Here is an 18,352-nt window from a genome sequence, read left to right on the forward strand (position 1 = left end):
AAGTATCAAAAAGGTCAAAAGTTTTTTGCGTTTATATTACTTCCACAGGAGCAATATCGAGCGGCGATTGACGTTCACAAAAAAATTGATTTCGCTAGTAGCTAAAGTTGCTTCCACAGAACATACACTAACATAAAAGAATACACCAAACACTACGTTTGCTTGATAAAAATGGCTCTTTTATTTTACCACGCCTAAAAATATACACGCTATATATTAAAGCGCTGTGCAGTGGTAAAACAAAATATATCTTAACGTATGACATCGACAATTTACGCGAAGTTGTTGAAATATAAATATCGCAAGTCAACTGAACTGTCTACTCGCTGTACAAGATTGCGACTTCAGGAATCACGTTGTTTAACATTCGAAAGAAAAAACGAAAATCAAAGAACAAAATTAAATACCCGCACGATGTGATGATTTGAGGTCGATACGTGACATAAAAACTTAAATAATATCACACCGGCTGATCGTTTTTCCCCCCATGGATAAACGTTTCGCTTGTTTTCTTGCACGACAAAATCTTTTTTTTCTTTAAAATTGTCGCAAACTATTAGCATTCTTCGTTGAACCGGACCTTCACACGGGCGAAAACTTGAATGACGCGAGAATATTTTCAGTGGCGTTCGATCAAATTGACCGCAGCTTTTCCCCTTTCACGTCGAATTCCTTATGTGAAGTACATAAAATATTGCCGTCAAACGTTTGCCGATGGTCATCTAGCCACAAAATCAATTGCATGCTGATTCCCTCAATCGCAATGTCGACAAGGCCTACATTGCCACCCCTCCCCTAACACACATTTGGTGAACCTCCCAGATTCTGGGAGACACGTGACCAGCCTGAACCAATGGAGGCAGAGAAGAGAGACCCTGGAAAGGAGGCTGTAAACCAGTTTGACCGCAATGACTAGCCCAGAAACTTTGGCTGCGGGAACTTAAGAGATTTGACATGATTTCTGCGGAGCCCCTCTTGCTCGCCCGTCGGTGAGTTTTAGAGAGGCTTTGCTCGCAGGGTGGTCGACTACGTTACTGACCAGTGAAAAAACTGACTGCATGTGCATTGACTCCTTCACTCACTGATTCACCACTTGCACAATCCCATAATACACCTCTATTACTCCCCAAGACTTTTGCATAACCATTGTTTGCAATTTCTCCTGGGACATGAAAATGTCCCAAGAGAAGTCGAAAACAATGCCTATGCAGATTTTTGGGGGGTAAAAGAGGTGTATTATGGGATTTGTGCAAGTAGTGAGTTTAACATGTAAAATCCGACTTTCTCCACAATCAACTACCGACTGATTGTTTTGAGAAGTTAAAGGGGCTGTGTCAAGTTTCTCGCCCCGACTCGGTATGCAACTTAAACGTTAACTCAAAGTTACTTTCCACAACACAACTCAAATCTTCGTGACAAAAACATGTCTGTCGAGCATACATAATTTAAATTACTTTACCGGTAAGTTACAAACTGGGATAAACTTCGAGAAACTATCTGGCTGAACAATTTTCAAAAACCCCAACAGGCCATTTCTGAGTTCATGTCTGCCTCCTCTTCAAAGCGAGTCTAAGGGCGAAGTTTTTCTTATGACAATTAGTAGAACTAATTACCATCACAAAAACTTCGCACTTTGACTCGCTTTGAGAAGGAGGCAGACATGAACTCAGAAATGGCCTGTTGGGGTTTTTGAAATTGTTCAGCCAGATAGTTTCTCGAAGTTTATCCCAGTTTGTAACTCGGAAATGGCCCAATCCAATTCATTTTAATCTTCTTCAATTTCGCCCATCACTGTCTCCTTTTGCATTTCATTGCAGTGTTATTCAAACCTTCCTCTGATGCTCAAGTAGTTCTTTCTACGTTTCAATTGATTTGGTTGCCAGCCCGGGGGCGGAGGGGGGTACTCCCTTATATGGGCTGTATAGGTATGTGCGGCCCCAAAGGGTAGGGTTTTTCAGCCGATTTGGTCATAAATAGGGTATCGATTTTGGCCAATTTTCCGCCATTTTGGTCATAAATAGGGTATCTATTTTTGCACTCTAGTCTTGAATTCGTTTTTTATTTAGAAGCTACTTCTTTATCATGTAACCTACCTAATAAAAGCAGATAAACATTGCCTTTAACATTGGTCTGAACTAGGGAAATAATTATAAGGCAGGTCTGCACCAGGGTATTGATTTAAGGATCAGGTCATAAATAGGGTAGGAAAAATCGCAGATTTTGGTCATAAATAGGGTAAGGGTTTTGGGAAGCGGGCCGCACACCCCTACCCAATTTTTCTGGGAGTACCCCCCCCCCCCCCCCGGAGGTTGCCAGTTCCCAGTCGCTGAACTTGACTAAATTTCGTGACACATCCCCTCAAAATCCAAACAATGATTCACAATAAATTTAAACTGACCCCTGTGCTCTCATTGTATCTTCTACCAGGTGAACGAGTGTAAGAGGCTTTTGTTGCCTTCTGAGCAAATTTCCTCGCTTTTCTTTCACCAGATTTCTTCCTAAATTGTGCGTCCACTCTGAAAATGTGTCCCTCAGTGCTAAAGATGTAGTTAGAAGCATCTCGATTGACGTGGTTTTCAATGTCAAATAACTGCAGACGAAATACGTAGAACTGGTATTCAACACAAGGTGTTCTTTCGCGAGGTGGGTTGGCAATGGTAGGCATTATTTTTTTTAGATATAAATATAAACACACTAGCTCCAACAAGGGTGTATTTGCACACACTAAAACTGAAAAGGAGAAAGACCAAGAATAGTACATAAATATCATTAACAACTGCGTCGCTAAGTGGAAGTTGGGTTCCTGAGCCATCCTGCAGCTTCCACTATTGGCAGTCAGTTCCAAGATGGAGACTGCACCGATGGCTGGAAAAACCCGACAAACCAGCCATGAGCCTACACGCCCCCAAAAAGACAGGCCCCTGTCACACTGATAAACAGTGGAAAGTAAAGGGAGGGGAAGGAAGGGGAAAAACTGCTAAACGCTTCACTCAAAATGTTCCTTCTTCCCGCCACACCGATGAATAAGCTCTGCAACCCAACGCGCAAGGAATCCAACGCATGCGCAAATATAACAAAACCACTGATAACAATTGACTGCAGTCGCTCCTAGTTACTAACTCAGTTACACTGCATTTAACTTCATTAAGACTTTGACAATATAGAAAAATAAATCTTAACAATCGAAATAATTTTATAGAGAAATGTCGAACCTTACATGGAAAGCATGGCATAATCCAATTACTTTTTAATGTAATTCTTAAAAACAAATAAACCTCTTTCATAATGGCGGCCAAATAAAATATTTTTCCGTTTTCATAATGCTAATGCTTCTAGCCTCGCTACGACGAGCGAATTTCAAAAGAATTTTTGGTTCAAAATAGAGCGGTTTTCAAATAACTGGCGTAAAACCAAAACCAAAGTAATTACTTCGGCCAATGAAAAGGGACGGAGACAATCCGGTAAACCAATCAAAACTTGAAGTTATTACACGTAGCCGACATAAAGCGTGGGAAAATGAGCACGCGCAAGCCACGATTGGTTTTGGTTTCACTTCTGATTGGTTGGAAAAGTGGCACGAGAACTTTGAACCAATCACTGAGTGAAGTAATGTAAAACCAAAGTAATTCACTAATTACTTTCGACACTCAATTGAAAACCACTCTAAGGGCAGTAGGTCTAATTAACATAAATACAAAAGAATGGTGAAGGGGGTCGTTATTTATGAAAGTGGTCTATAATGATCCCACTAATTTAGCTGCCTGCATATGTTAGAATAGACCTTTTTTACAGCTGTATGCTTAGTTACCTGGTCTTTAAATGAAAGCGAGGTTGGAGTTGACCACGATACAGACAACCCTGCCTTTCTTATGTTAATGATGTTGCTCTCATGCTAATTTGTTGGCATTCGCACAAGAAAAGCAAGGTTTCTATGAAAACAAGGTCAACTCTAGCCCCACTTTCATTCATAGGCCAGGTAACTAAACACACAACTGTAAAATGGTCAATATTCTTCTGTTTGCTTGTTTGTTTTAATTTCACAGGGTTCAATTGGGTGAAAATCCAGATAAGCAATCGAAGAAAATTCGGCGAGAAGAGGCGAAAAATTGCGTTTGAATCAAAAATAAAAGATACACATCAGCAAGCTAACCAACACTTACAAGATACAAGTACTTGCATGTTTCACTTAAGAAGAAGCTTTCCATTCGATCCTCTTGGGTTTTATCTTTGACACTGTGTAAGGTAGCATATCCACATCTAACAAAGGACGAGAACGAATGGAGCTTACTGAAAAGTGGGATTGAGCTATTGGCCAAAGCAAGACAAAAAAGGAAGACTTACAGCAGCAGGAAACCGTTCCTCAAGTTATCAAAACAAAAGCAAACAACGACATGGAAATATGCGCACATGCGCGATATGCAAGTCACTTTAAAGTGCTAAAAAAAATTCGCCCGAATATTGACGCTGCTATGGGTGTTTTCGTACAGTGTAGGCGCGGACGAAAATCGAGAATACGTACAACTTTTGCACCCGTTTTCACAGCAGTCAGGAACACCTCGACATCAAATCAATTATAGAAATGACATACTTGACTTTGGAGTGCTTTTCAATGTCCCGTATGATTTCCCGACCAACGTGGAGGTAAAAGGGATGATGAGTGGCCTGTGCCGGAAAAACAACGAGAAATGAGTAACGCACAGGCTTTGTAACTCAAGGATAAACACCAAACATTACGGCACCGAGTGAGTGTATGAGCTCGAACTGAAGGAGCCCCGAAACAATAATTTTAGCGAGCTTTGTGCCAACTTTCTAGACGTTTGTACATTTCCATCCTATGTCCGCTAATCTGCAAATAATATAGATATTAGGGAGTTGACGAAAGAGACGTTTTTGAGTCAGGGACCGCAACCGGAAGTGAGCTGTTTTCCTGTTCTTTTAACTTGCCTTCAAACTACCATATTTGTATTGTTAACTGTCCTGGCATATAAGAAATGTTTGTTCACTTCCGGTTTCTGTCGGTGGCTCAAAAACGTCACGTGCTTAAGCTCTCTATTTAGCAACACGTTTACATAAAACCGGAAAAGCCAGTTTGTAGCCTGTGTAGCTGGCGGGAATGTTGGCGCGAGAGGCAAATGCCGCGCGGAGAAAGGGGAGGGCGCCGTGTTCACAGCGCCCCAACCCATTCTCCGCGCCAACAGAGTCGCCAGCTGCGAAGGCTACCAGATTGCTCCTGGTTAAAAGAGCATAAAGATTCACCTATTCTAACCACTAGGAAACCTCTAAAAGTAAACAAGTGTCTTGGATTTTTGGCAAAACGCAAATTTCCACCTGACGTTTGCCCTGTGCGCCGTAAAATGCGATGAAAATGTCTCCAATGTGACCATCTCAAGTATTTTGGAAAACGTGAACATGAAACGCCTTTCCTTCACGTTCCGCTCGTTTATATTTCGGCGGCTAGTCTATAAAAATTGAACAACGTCGAAAATTTGTTAACGAGAACAACACTTTTTAATGAAGTGGTTTTCCTTGATGTCGCCGTCGAGTATATTAGAGACATTTAAAATGGAGGTTTAATCATCTTACTGCAAAAGGCAAACCGCGGTTGGCGGTTTTGAGTTAGCCACCTGACCGTATTTGGGACAAATTAGAATAACAGAATGGACAAGTTCACGGAACGCTATGCAAAATCTCTCGATAAAAGTCAGTAACAAACAAACACAAAACCGCGGACACTCACGTGGGAAAACGTTTACATTGAAAAGAGACAGTGTATCGTACCTGGTGCAAAAGGTAAGTGGATTCTACAAGCTCAGGTCTGAGCGGAGAAAAATGTACTTCTGACTGCTTGATTTGCCAGTTAAAGCGCTCAGGCATAGCTTCGTACTTTTTCCAAATGGCATAGTACAGAGCATGCGTGCAGATAGCTTCTGTGATGTCTCCTTTCAGAACCTTAATAAAAAACCAATAGAACTTTGCATATCACAATGTTCAATTCTTTTTTTTTTTTTTCCTATGTGCAATAATTAACAATTATTCCATGAGCGCGCGTTGGATATGAGATGATAGATTGCCAACGAGGCGCTTAAGAGAGGACCCTGGGAACGAGGTTGGAGAAAGAGTTGCTTTGTGGCTGACAGCCTTTTTGTCTGAGAACTTCTACTTTTTATCATCAACAGAAAAACGCTTGCAAACGCTGCTGACTAACGGAAAACCTGTCAAAACGATTTTAAAGGTGAAACCTTTTGAAAAAGCTCCAGTTTTGGTTTCCACAAGAGAAATGACGCGTACGTTAATGTTAACAGCTTTTAAAAACGAATTGGCGTAGATAAGAGAAACAGATGATTTAAAAAGGATGGAAGATGCTATTTCCGCTAGGATGATATTTTTCTTCGTTTCCATCAAAACGAAAATGAACGAAATTTTTAAAAACATATTAGTATGTATGGAGACTAAAACAGGTTAAAAAGTGTACCTGAACTCCAGCAAATGATGCAGAGAGTGCGTCTATCCACGTATTTGCGGTTTGGCCATTATCCATGTGGACATTAACGTACAAAGGTGTACTTCCATTGCCCTGGTTGCATTTGAGTCGACTGAAGAGTGCAAAAAAAAAAACGGAACCTTCAGTATCTGGATGTCCAGCACCCGGTAAATTCCCTTTGACTAACGTGAGGCATCGCGCCATTCCGGTCATACTAAGTAGGGAGTTTAAGATCTGCGACGCGACGGTAACGAAAACGTCATTTAAAATTGCAAGTTCAGGTTTATTAATCGTTTTCGTCGTTATGTCGGCTTGTCTATCTTCTAAAAACTAGTGTAACCTTCCAGGAACTGAATTAGGAGGTGCGGTATTGAATCTACGACAGAAAATTCAAATTCGCTGCCTTTTGTTCACGTTCTCCGTAAAACTTGAGAATTGGTCATTTCACGTCGTAGATTTGCCGAAAACGTGAAAGAAATGTACAAAAACTAAAAATGCACGTGCAGAGCGTGCAAAGCTATTGTTTTTGCTCATTAAATATGCAAAATTTGTGACGTTTTCGTTGCCGTCGCGTCGTAGATCTTAAACTCCCTAGTACTCTGCGTAGCTAGCGGAGGGAGTTTATGAAACGACGACGGCTACAGCAACGACAACGCCAAAATCAGTAATATTATTGGTTAAAAGAAACAAAATGATCGTGCTGCACGTGCGGCACGCATTTCTGAACAATTATATCCCGTACTCGTCAAAACTACTACGTGAAATGTCCAAATTTTAGGTTTTGACTGCAACGTCGACAAACTTAACAGTGAATCTTTCAGTCTCACTCTTTACTTCAAATCCGTCCGTATTAATCCTCTTATAGGACACTTCGCCCATATTGTATAATAAAAACAAAGTGGAATAATCATGAAACACTCAAAATAGCTCAAACTTATATTTTGAAGTGACGTTTTCGTCGCCGTAGCCGTCGTGGTTTCTTAAACTGGGCACCCAACGTCAATTTTCGAAAAATATCTGTTTGAAAGACGATTTGAGATCTAGAATTTTCGGAACATTTGTTGTAAAATTTCTTGCTTGCCTGCCTCTACTAGGATTTTCCAACATCTGAAAAATGGTATACCGGTAATTCCCCATTTTTAACGGATTTTTGCCCTAAAAAGGTCACCCAAAATTTTCGGAAGCCTTTTTTCTGGCTGAAATTTTCGAAAAGGTAAGTTTTGCTCCCTATAATTTTCGGATCACTAGACTTTCGGCTAGGAAATCCGAACAGATGAAAAATTTTTAGGGGATAAAAATATGCCTATATCTACCATTTAAATACTAAAATAAGTTTAACAATGCTATGTTTAAGTGGTTTTGAACTATCATCTCATTGGGTGCCCGTGATTCAAGTCACATTTTGCTGGGACCCACCACAACTTCGGGACCTCCATTGCCCTACAATCCCCTACTTCAACGCCCAACAGTCTCTTTGCGAAGCAGGGCCTACGGTTTAATAGTCCTTATCTGAGAAGACTTGAAAGTCTAACCTCTTACGGTAACCTTGACCAAACTTCCCACACATAACAAAAAAAACGAGTCAAATGTCCCACCCCCTCCCTACTGGAGATAACAATCAATTTTCCCAGGTAAGACAAGCTAAATGCCTAAGGGGTGGGGGGTGGGGGAAAAGGGGTAGGGAAACTACATTTTTTAATGTCTATTACTGTACATTACCCTCTGCGAAGATATTTGTTAATGGCTCTATAAATATCATTAAATCTCTTCAAATCATCTGGATCACCAAACATGATGTAGCCCTGCAAATGAAATAAAGAAAATCTTTTTTTGCCAAAAGTGACATACGAAGTTTACTAAATTTCTGAAACTTCAAGAAAAATAAATCACACAATCACCTTCAGAAGGTACTCATAAAATGAGTCCATGCCAGCACCCAATCCACTCATCTTCCCGGACCATTCTCCAGTCTCTACATTTATAACATTACCTACAACAAAAACCTAATTTCCTTACAAAATGATTCCATACTAAATTTGTAGTTTTCCAAATTCATCTCAGGGTCAAAGTTTGGATCAAGGTAGTCTGCGAGCAGTCTCTCTTTTGTTCTTAAACATTAAAACGAACAAACACTTCAAAATGGCTGAAACTGTGGGTCGCAAATACCGTGGGCGTTTGTTAGAGCGAAAAACCATTGCCCGCAGTATTTGCGACCCGCAGTTTCAGCCATTAAAAGTTCAATGTACGCATTCGTTTCAACAATTCTACAGCAAAAGAGAGACTGCTCGCAGTGTAGGAGCAAGGTACTTGCAGAGACCACAGTTCAAGTGCAGTAATTCAAACATTATTTTATCCCACTTTTCACTCCAACCCTTCACCAGACAGTATTAATATTTATTTGTTATTATTGTCTCGCTTGAAGGGCAACATATTTTAACTTACCACTAGCAGTGTCTGAAACTTGTAACGTTAGATTGTTGTAATAATAAATAATACTACATGCAAACAATATATGGTAATTTTTATTACTACATATATTTAGTGCATGTTGGCAGTTTTTCAAGTTCCAAAAAAACACGGCCTTTTTCTCAACCTACGCCTACCTCTTCAATGGGCCTCATTACAATTAGTTGAACGAAGTTGAACAGGCCATTGGATGATCATGGGTAATTTGAGATGTCACCTCACAGCAATAAAAAGTCGGAGAGCATCAGTGGGCCCATTTCAATTTCTTCAATGGGTCTCATTAGAATTAGCTGAATGAAGTTGGAGTCAGATCATGGGTATTTGAGATGTCACCTCATGGCAATAAACAGTTGGAGAGCATCACTGGGCCAATATTGATTCCTAGGTCTAACGCGCAGGGGCGGGTTGCTCAACACATGGTTAACGCTAACCATTGGTTAAAAGGTATCAAAACCTTTTGGTCTCCATGGTATTTAACACTGGTTAGCGCTAACCTTGCTCTAAGCAACCCAGGCCAGATGGACTTCATGGGAATAAAGATAGCACTTAAGATAGCTGAGTGCAAGTGGTAACAAAAAAAATCAAACTTTCATTCGTTACCAACCTAAAAGTCCCGTTTCCCTAGATCTCTGTCTCCAAAGAGAAGTCACTGCTTTCCTAGCTAAATTTTCAAATGTAGGATCCCCTAACAACCTGCTTAGTATTCCAAATTCCAACAGTACTGTCCCAGCACCAGCTGTACAAGTTTCTTTATGGAAGGTCGATGGAAGGCCACTCCATAAATTAATCTGTGTTAAAAAAGGCAGCAAAATCAGTCCTGGGCTATTTGCAAAAAAAAAAAGAGTTTCCCGTGAATTGGAGTCTTCATGTTAAATGGTCTGGTCCTGGTCTTTAATTTAATCACATATATTTTGATATATTATTACTTTCCAAAAGCTCAGCTTACCCTCCCAAACCTTGTCAAACTGCAAGCCATGCAGTGGGCCTCGTGAGTCTACGCCTCGTGTTTTTAGACCTGATAAAACATGGCTGCAAGTTTTTTTTGCAGGGCTTCAAAAACGCTGCACAAAAAGTGTCCCTCGGGAGTCCGACAAAGGTTCAAAATGTGAAGGGGAAGATATTAGCATACAAGAAAAATAAGACGCGGCTCGTTACTATTCTAATGAGGAGTGTTTTATGGGGCTAAACGCTCATGAAAGTGACTTTTTATCGATGTTTTGATAGGCTGAGAGGCTCATGAATTATTAATCATAAATGAATTTTTGAAGTTACATAAATATAAAAAAAGATGTTTTCGTAGCCAGAGCAATCATTCTTGTTTAGGTTCTTTATAACTAATTCACCGACATCATCTCCTTTCAGTACTTACCCTAGGATAAGGAATTTGTGTTTTAGATAATTCAAAAGCTGCCAGCAGCCTGTTTGCAATATCATGGGCCAAGAGCAACAGTTCATCATCATACTCAGATGGCACCATATCACCAAAAGGCTGAATAGGATCCTTTATAATTAAATGAGCCGAGAGCAAGGATCCAAGAACTCTAAAATTCAAACAGACCAGAAAACACAAGGTTAGATGCTCACAGAGGATGCGTACACGGTGTGTTTAGTCAAGAATTTAACCCCATGCAGTTGTGCAAGATGCACAAGCCCAGTGCAGTTAAATAGTTTTATTTTCCCAAAGAAAATCACCACCTGAAAAAGATCACTCGAACTCACAACAGATTCATGTCAACACGTGTGCCCACCTCATCTCAAAGTCCGACGACCAATGCGGTACACTATGTCATCCATTGCCGGGCATATGTCAACGTGTTGTAACGTTATAATTATTCTATTTTGATCATTACTAGATTGGCTATTATCACTATGAAGTAAACATGAACGAAACACACATGTACAAATTGTCACAGGTTGTAACATTAAGATGAAAAATGAATGGCTCAGTGTTGTATGCTCATGTTGTCATTCAATTTGGTTATTTCAAGTTGTTGTTTTGTAGACTACAGAAAAGAAATGCACTATAATAATAATTAATGCACACTTTGCAGCTATTTTTCTTTATTTTTTCTTTGTGGTGTTGCCCTTGCCATAACTGTTGGAGTTCTTAATAATTAATTATTAACTCTCTCTTCTATTTCGAGAAACTGAGACTGAATCTCAAACTTTTTTGCTCTTACTAAGTCCTCACCTTATTGTGGCTTCAAAAACTTGAACTGTGTTATTCTTTTGAAATGTTACAGAGTCTACAACAAGCTGAACAGCTCGTTTGAACTCACTGCTATTGCCCATGATCTAAAATACACATAAATAGAATAATATATTTAATTATCTATGTACTGCAATTGACACATTCATCCAGACAGATCCCACACTTGTCACAAACACACAGGGTCAGATGCTGCATGAGAATCGCACCAAGGCAAAAGATGGCAATGATTTCTTTGCAATTCCTACATTAAAAATTAATTCCCTCAAAGAATTGGAGTGCTTAAAGTAGAAGGTGATTGGATCTAACAACAAAGGACTGTTGTTACTCTACCACAAAGCTGCCGGTTTCTCATTCTCAACTAAAGGCAGCTAATAGGTCATTATTTTCACCTCGTAGTCGCAGATCAATGCTCTTTTGCAAGAGGTGATCATACATGTACAATCGGCAGATCACTAGTTTCCACTCTACCAGCGGAGCTAAAGGAGATATAACTTAATCCACTTTTTGGATACATCCTACTTCATACCAGAATCTTTCCAATTTTTTTTTTTTTTTTCGTGGAACTCCAATGGCAAACAAACACATTTCCCATGTCTAAAAAACAAACAAGTAACCATGGTAAGACATCGTAAAATTACAAAAGGCGTTCTCTGGTTAACAAGGATATGAAGTTTACAAGCTTTCAATTGACAGTCTGCGATATCAAAGTGTGCTGTCTGGCAATCAAACGATTGTAATTTTTATACCTTTGTTTAAGTAACCAGAGGACACCTTTTTTAAATTTCATGACATATTTTTTATGCTGTGATACTCACTGCTAATGTACCAAGTGACTCTAATAATCCTAATGAATAATCTCCTAAAACATCATTGATATTGATATTTGACCTTAATGAAAAACAGATAAAAATTAGAAAAACAAAAACTTAATATATTAATTAAGATATAAACTGAGGACAGTAATAAAACAGACATAAAATTTACCTATTACTATGAGATTTAAGGTAGTCTGCTCCTTTTTCCGGAGGTAGACTTTCTAAAAGTCTGTTAAATTTAATTAATTCAAATTTAACGAAGTCAATTATCACAAATTTGATGGGCAGCTGTTAAGTAGCTGTCTAGAAGAAAGCAGCAAACTGGAGAGAACTGAGCAGGATGAAGCTATCAAGCGGCCATGGTGACACAGTCAATGTCAAAAATGTATGTGAAGGCTCGGATGGAGCCACATTCCTCAAGTTCTCATACAGTTTATAGCAGTACTTAGAATTTGCTTCCAATCATTCCCCCACCCTACCCCTCTATTTTTCCACTGAATGTACCTGAGTGTAACGAGTGCCTCTGATGCAGGAATATACATGGCTGAGTTGTGGGGATTTACCAGCAGTTAATGGAACAACTTGTAATGAGCAATATTACTGTGAAAGAAGCCTGAACAAATCCAGGTTTTCTATCACTCATCTTACCATGGCTCCCTCTCTCCCTCCCCCACCCCAACCCAACCCCCCCCCCCCCCCCCAAAAAAAAAGGACACCTGGGTTATATTAACTTCTTCCTAAATGAAATTGTGTTGAGTGGGGAGGGAGAAGGAGAGGTGATTTTTGTTCATGATTGTAGGGGCTCTAATTGGCCAGGGTGATAAGCGCTTGGATGCAAGAATCAGGCAAGACGGGTACATGTAATTCTAAGGATCCTGAGCTTTCTTGAGTAAATTAGCCACAAGAAGCTAAACACTTGAATCACACTCATTTGAGAGAGTGGTCAGTGACAGATTGAACAGTGTTCAGGACTAAGAGAAACTGCTTACATTCACAAACCTACATGCAATTCCTGTATTTGGTCAATGGTAAACAAGGCTTTAACAAAACGATCGATATGGAACCTGAAATTTCGACTAACGATTTGGATAAAAGCATATTTTTGACAACTGATATTTTTTGGTTTATTTTTTTATTGCCTGAATAATAAATGTCTTGGCGAATAAAACGATATTTATTAAATGCGTAATTATTCATTCATTGACATACGTCAAAGTGAGCCTCGTGAAATAAACGTATAAAAGTTATGAAATTCCAATGAAAATTAACCATTAAGTCACTGTAGTTATAAAGACATCTAGAAATTTTGAGAAAAATTCTAGTTAATTGTGGTGGTTGCATGAGGCATGAGGAGATCTGATCCAATATACTCGATTATACAACTTCCAAGAACCTATTTACTTCTGTAAATAGTTAAATTAAAATGCTTTCATAGGTGAAAAATTCATTGACACAAAACTTACGGATTTTCATAGTCTGGTCCTCTCCCTGTACAATGAATCGGATCAAGTTCATCTTTGGGGAAGGCAAAATTCATGTAGTTGTCGTACCCAAAATAAAACATTTGTTTGGCTTTTTCCCGAAGTTTAAGACGTTCTGTTTCGGAAAAATACTGATATCTCCCATCGCGATTAGGTCGGCAGTCGCCTTGTGTCTGTGAATGAGCCTCTTGTTTGGTGATTAAAATTGTAAATGCCGTAAAAAGGAGAAAATACTGATTCATTATCAACCATGCCGAGAGAAATGAACTGTTCACGGAATAATCAAAATGAAATTGCAACCAATCACATCACAGTACGCCAGAAGACATCATTGGACAACTCGTTCGCGCGAAAAATTTAACATTTTGATAGTTGATTTATTTTTCAGAAAGCAGTTGTCGTTAACGATGTACTGTATCAGTCATTTTACAGAGTTATTTTACCGTTTGGAACACAAGGTCACCAATCTTTCCAAGATTTTTGGGAAATTCGTGAGGAAAGAAAGCCGCCTATCTAGATACGTTAAGGTGATTCCCTAGTATTGCACTGCGCATCCTGTTCTGCGCATAACACAGCCAAGGCCACGTTCGTATGCATGGCTAAGGGCCTTTATGGTCAAATTTCATGGCTCGGTTCTGTTTTCTTTGTCTCACAAGTCTCAGCGGATATTTATGAAAAAAACAATGTTTAAATCCAACCAGAAAGACTCCTAGCTACGTGTGAATATTGATATATCGCAGGTGGCCAAAGACATTTCAAAGTGATGATGATGCTAAAGTGAAATTTCAATCCAAGATTGAAGGTGAAACCGCGCTATCAGGGAGAGACGTGTTGTCGAAGGGTCGAGCTTGGTTTATTTTCTGTTTTCTCTTAAACAAAGTTGGTGACCTTTTTTTTTTTTTGGCATAATTTTATTCTCTTACTCCTCATAACTCGTGTACTCAAAATTGTATCCTCGACATCACGAATCCGAGGAATACTTGAAGTCAATGTCTTTTCAAGTGCCCTGTGCCATAAAACAAACATTAAATTATTCCTTTTGAACAATACAATACACCTGCTTTGTTATTTCAAGAATTGCGTCAAAGCTGTGCTTCCTGTGCCTGCAAAATGTAGCGTAAACCCATACAACAAACTTGTCCTTGATGGATAAAGTCGCAATGATTAAATCAGTAACTTGAGCAGGTTATATCTCCCAAACGACCTTGCTCGCCTATTTTCTTATTTGCGCATTTCGAGTCACCGTAATGTAGGGAACAATCTGGAAAAGTTTAACAAAAATCTTAAGACAACTTCTATTACATTACAACACAGCATTTTAGGCGTCCTAGTCTGCATGAAACCATCTATCAACTCTGTCTCGAAATGACACGCGCGCGTCCTTCTTACCTTACGAGTTCATGGCTGTAGAATCTGCTAAACTAAAATGTCAATTCCTTGTAAAACCAGCATCTTCATTTTGTACAAAATGCGACCATCGATTCTCTTTTAAAAACAGGAAACTCAGTGGTACGGATAAAATCAGGTAGCGCATTTCGCAACTTAGCCTATACGTTCGAAAAAGAACTAAGACCATGACTAGTTTTTTTAGGTTTATTCAGGAACAGAATGTAATTTCCGCGAAGATCATGCATAAGAAGATTTTCAATGCGCTTATTGTATAGGGATGTAGAGTTAGAGTTAAGTGGTAAGAAAAAGGACAGGTAATTTGCAAATATAAATATCTCAGTATTCTCTTATTTACATTATACCCTTTGCTTGACAAGAAATTACGAAAGGCCAGTTTTTTGCAACGAGGATAACAGCGAAAAAAAGCACTACTTTGTTGCGACTTTTCTAGAGTGAAAACATGTTCAGAAATCAAAAGTCTACTTTAACAGCACACACCAAGGTTACTCTTTAGTAGCTGGCTAGAGATCTTCTTCTCACTACTTTTTCCTCCGGCCGCGCTTTATATCAGCCATTTGATGAGGGCCAGTCTCCCGCCTCTCCAGTTGCCTCCTTCATGGCCAAAAAGAATTCTGGGTAATTCTGCCATTCCGTGATAAGGAAAGCCCCCCGATTCTCATTTCATTGATTTGTTATAAGTGACGGGTCACCCAGTCCTACCAGCAAAATACAGCACTGATTGAAGTTTTAAGCTTTCAAATCTTGCCCAAATTGTATCGGTAGGTGCTGGATTTCGTCCACAGAAAGGCCAGAGAGACAACTTCACTCGTGAACCGCCATGTTTACAACAGAGCATTTTAGGTGACCCAGTCTGCATGAAATCATCTCTCACCTATGTCTCGAGAAGACCACACACGCGCGCTTCTTACCTTACGAGTTCATGCCTGTACAATCTGTTTAACTGAAATGTCAATTCCTTGTAACTTATTTATTTATTTTTTTTTTGGGGGGGGGGGGGGGAGGGAGGGGGAGGGCCTGGGGTAAGCTACGTATCGGAGAGCCAGAACATTTACGCATGCGCGGACGGAATGTTTAAACAAGAAAGAAAAACGCAGTACCTCCAGACACCGGCGCTGGAGCGTCGTACCAAACGAGTCATCCCGGGATTTCGGCCCGTGCGATCGCTTTTGGACGCAGTTGGCCCTTCACTGCTTTCTGCTATCGACCTTGCCTCCCGGTACGGCATTGAGGGAGAGATATGTCGGCCCCTAAACCATATGTGACAAATCCCACGCCCACTCACAGCTCCAAACCGCCCTTGTCAGTTTAAGGTAAGAATTCGATGGCATATATATTGAAGGAAAAGTCATTTTCTCTCTCATATGGTAAGCACTGAAGTCGCAGATTACATATTGTGCGCACGCGCCCTTCTAAAGGCAACACACAAACATGCATGCATGCATAAACTTTATTCCATCTCGAATTTCAAAATAACTACAAGAGCTAATATCTTCGAGACATTAAATTTACAGCCAAAATACAAAGCATATACAGGTACATAACTAAATACACAATATTTAAAGATATATTAATTAAAGAGAAAAGCCGCTGTTCAAAATGCGACCATCGATTCTCTTTTTAAGCCAGTAAACTCAGTGGTACGGATAAAATCAGGTAGCGCATTTCGCAACTTAGCCTATACGTTCGAAAAAGAACTAAAACCATAACTAATTTTTTTAGGTTTATTGAGGGACAGAATGTAATTTCCGCGAAGATCATGCATAAGAAGATTTTCAATGCGCTTATTGCATAGAGATGTAGAGTTTGAGTTAAGTGGTAAGAAAGAGGACAGGTAATTTGCAAATATAAATATCTCAGTATTCTTTTATTTACATAATACTCTTTGCTTGACAAGAAATTACGAAAGGCCAGTTTTTTGCAACGAGGATAACAGCGAAAAAAAGCACTACTTTGTTGCCACTTTTCTAGAGTGAAAACTTGTTCAGAAATCAAAAGTCTACGTTAACAGCACACACCAAGGTTACTTCTTAGTAGCTGCCTAGAGATCTTCTTCTCACTACTTTTTCCTCCGGCCGCGCTTTATATCAGCCATTTGATGAGGGCCAGTCTCGTGCCTCTCAAGTTGCCTCCTTCATGGCCAAAAAGAATTCTGGGTAATTCTGCCATTCCGTGACAAGGGAAGCCCCCCGATTCTCATTTCATTGATTTTTTATAAGAAAAGCCGCTCTACAAAATGCGACCCTGGATTCTCTTTTAAAACCAGTAAACTCAGTGGTACGGTAAAAAAAAAGTAGCGCATTTCGCGATTGATATTGCTTTGGGTGAGCTTTAGCTTTGGGATATTTTGGCCAAGCGTAAAGTTGATTTTCACTTTCTTGAATCAGTTGGTAAAATCAGCCTCCCGCCTACCACGTGCACAAGGTCAAAGATCTAGAGAAATTCCCGGATGACAGGATTGCCCAAACTGCAACATGGCAAATAACTAACTAAGCATGTCACACTCAGCATATATCTATTTATTTCCTCGGAGCAATAATTTTATTTATTTATTATTTTTTTTATGGAGCCTGTACTGACAAGACACGGCTCGCTGGTGGGGTCGAGGTGAGATACCTTTTGCAACAGTTCAGAGACGCTATTGCAGCCAATGTAACAGATAGATCATGGCTTAAATTAAACTGATGCAAACTCGATGCAAGTTTGTTTCTGCATTAAAAGACAAGTGCCTTCAGCCAGGCACTTATTTCATAGAGGACACTGAAAACAGTCAATGTTTTGATGGTAACCGTGAAACAGTCCAAAAAAATAAAAGCATCACACATCCTTCTGTAACCATAAATTCAGGGAAAAATAGAAGATTGTCACTCATTCATGGAAGATGGTATATGCTTGGTTGCTGACCAGCGGTTTTCGTTAAAACAATGGTTTGCTGGGGGTGCTCAGTCTCGCGGGCTCAGAAAACCTAGTTGTGGTCATTGTTATTTAAGGTTTTTCTATATGCTTTGGAAGTTGAACTGGCCGCCATCTCGAAAATGCAATAGCGAGGGTAATGTGAGAAGTGGGCTACTTTCAGAATAAATAATCACGACAGCAAAATTAAGAGCTGCAATAAATACAATCTAATTCAAATCCTTCTAGTTACCAACCCGTTAGCAATTTTTTTGCCTTAAAACTTAGACGGTAACATATTTTAAGTTCCTTCTTCGTCTTTTTTCTTCTTTTCTACATATTGGAAATCGTTCCTGAAACTGCGCATGCCCGAACCGAGGAAAGCACGTCCACGTGACCAACTGTTACGCGTGTACTTTTTGCGAAGAGGGTCGAGGATATTACGAGCGACTATTTGAGGAGTAGAACGAGATGATTATGTTACCTTATCTGGACGGGGGCATCTTTCACTTCCATAAAATCAATTGTAAACTGCGTAACAAGCAGTCTGGCTAAAGTCACCCACAAAGTATTGTAAATTAGTCCTGAAAAGCCCCGT

The 18,352-nt window shown here is 39.7% G+C and overlaps 1 protein-coding gene across 2 annotated transcripts in view; it reads right to left on the reverse strand.

The window, feature by feature from the left end:
• Nucleotides 1-13,717, reverse strand: part of LOC138011276 (ER degradation-enhancing alpha-mannosidase-like protein 1) — a 16,230-nt gene extending 2,513 nt beyond the window's left edge. Inside the window, exons 1-12 of one of the 2 annotated variants that reach the window (XM_068858232.1) lie at nucleotides 13,438-13,717; nucleotides 11,975-12,047; nucleotides 11,139-11,242; nucleotides 10,317-10,488; nucleotides 9,552-9,735; nucleotides 8,380-8,471; nucleotides 8,201-8,283; nucleotides 6,473-6,593; nucleotides 5,779-5,949; nucleotides 4,589-4,662; nucleotides 4,161-4,257; nucleotides 2,399-2,590 (exon numbers count right to left, since the gene is read on the reverse strand). In XM_068858232.1, the coding sequence (XP_068714333.1) occupies nucleotides 2,399-2,590; nucleotides 4,161-4,257; nucleotides 4,589-4,662; nucleotides 5,779-5,949; nucleotides 6,473-6,593; nucleotides 8,201-8,283; nucleotides 8,380-8,471; nucleotides 9,552-9,735; nucleotides 10,317-10,488; nucleotides 11,139-11,242; nucleotides 11,975-12,047; nucleotides 13,438-13,697 (1,623 nt within the window). In that variant the 5' untranslated portion in view covers nucleotides 13,698-13,717. The remainder of the gene's footprint in view (nucleotides 1-2,398; nucleotides 2,591-4,160; nucleotides 4,258-4,588; nucleotides 4,663-5,778; nucleotides 5,950-6,472; nucleotides 6,594-8,200; nucleotides 8,284-8,379; nucleotides 8,472-9,551; nucleotides 9,736-10,316; nucleotides 10,489-11,138; nucleotides 11,243-11,974; nucleotides 12,048-13,437) is intronic. The other variant, XM_068858233.1, reaches the window with a different exon arrangement.
• Between the last annotated feature and the right edge of the window lie 4,635 nt (nucleotides 13,718-18,352).

This window comes from Montipora foliosa, chromosome 7 (genome assembly GCF_036669935.1).
Source record: "Montipora foliosa isolate CH-2021 chromosome 7, ASM3666993v2, whole genome shotgun sequence".
NCBI lineage: Eukaryota > Metazoa > Cnidaria > Anthozoa > Scleractinia > Acroporidae > Montipora > Montipora foliosa.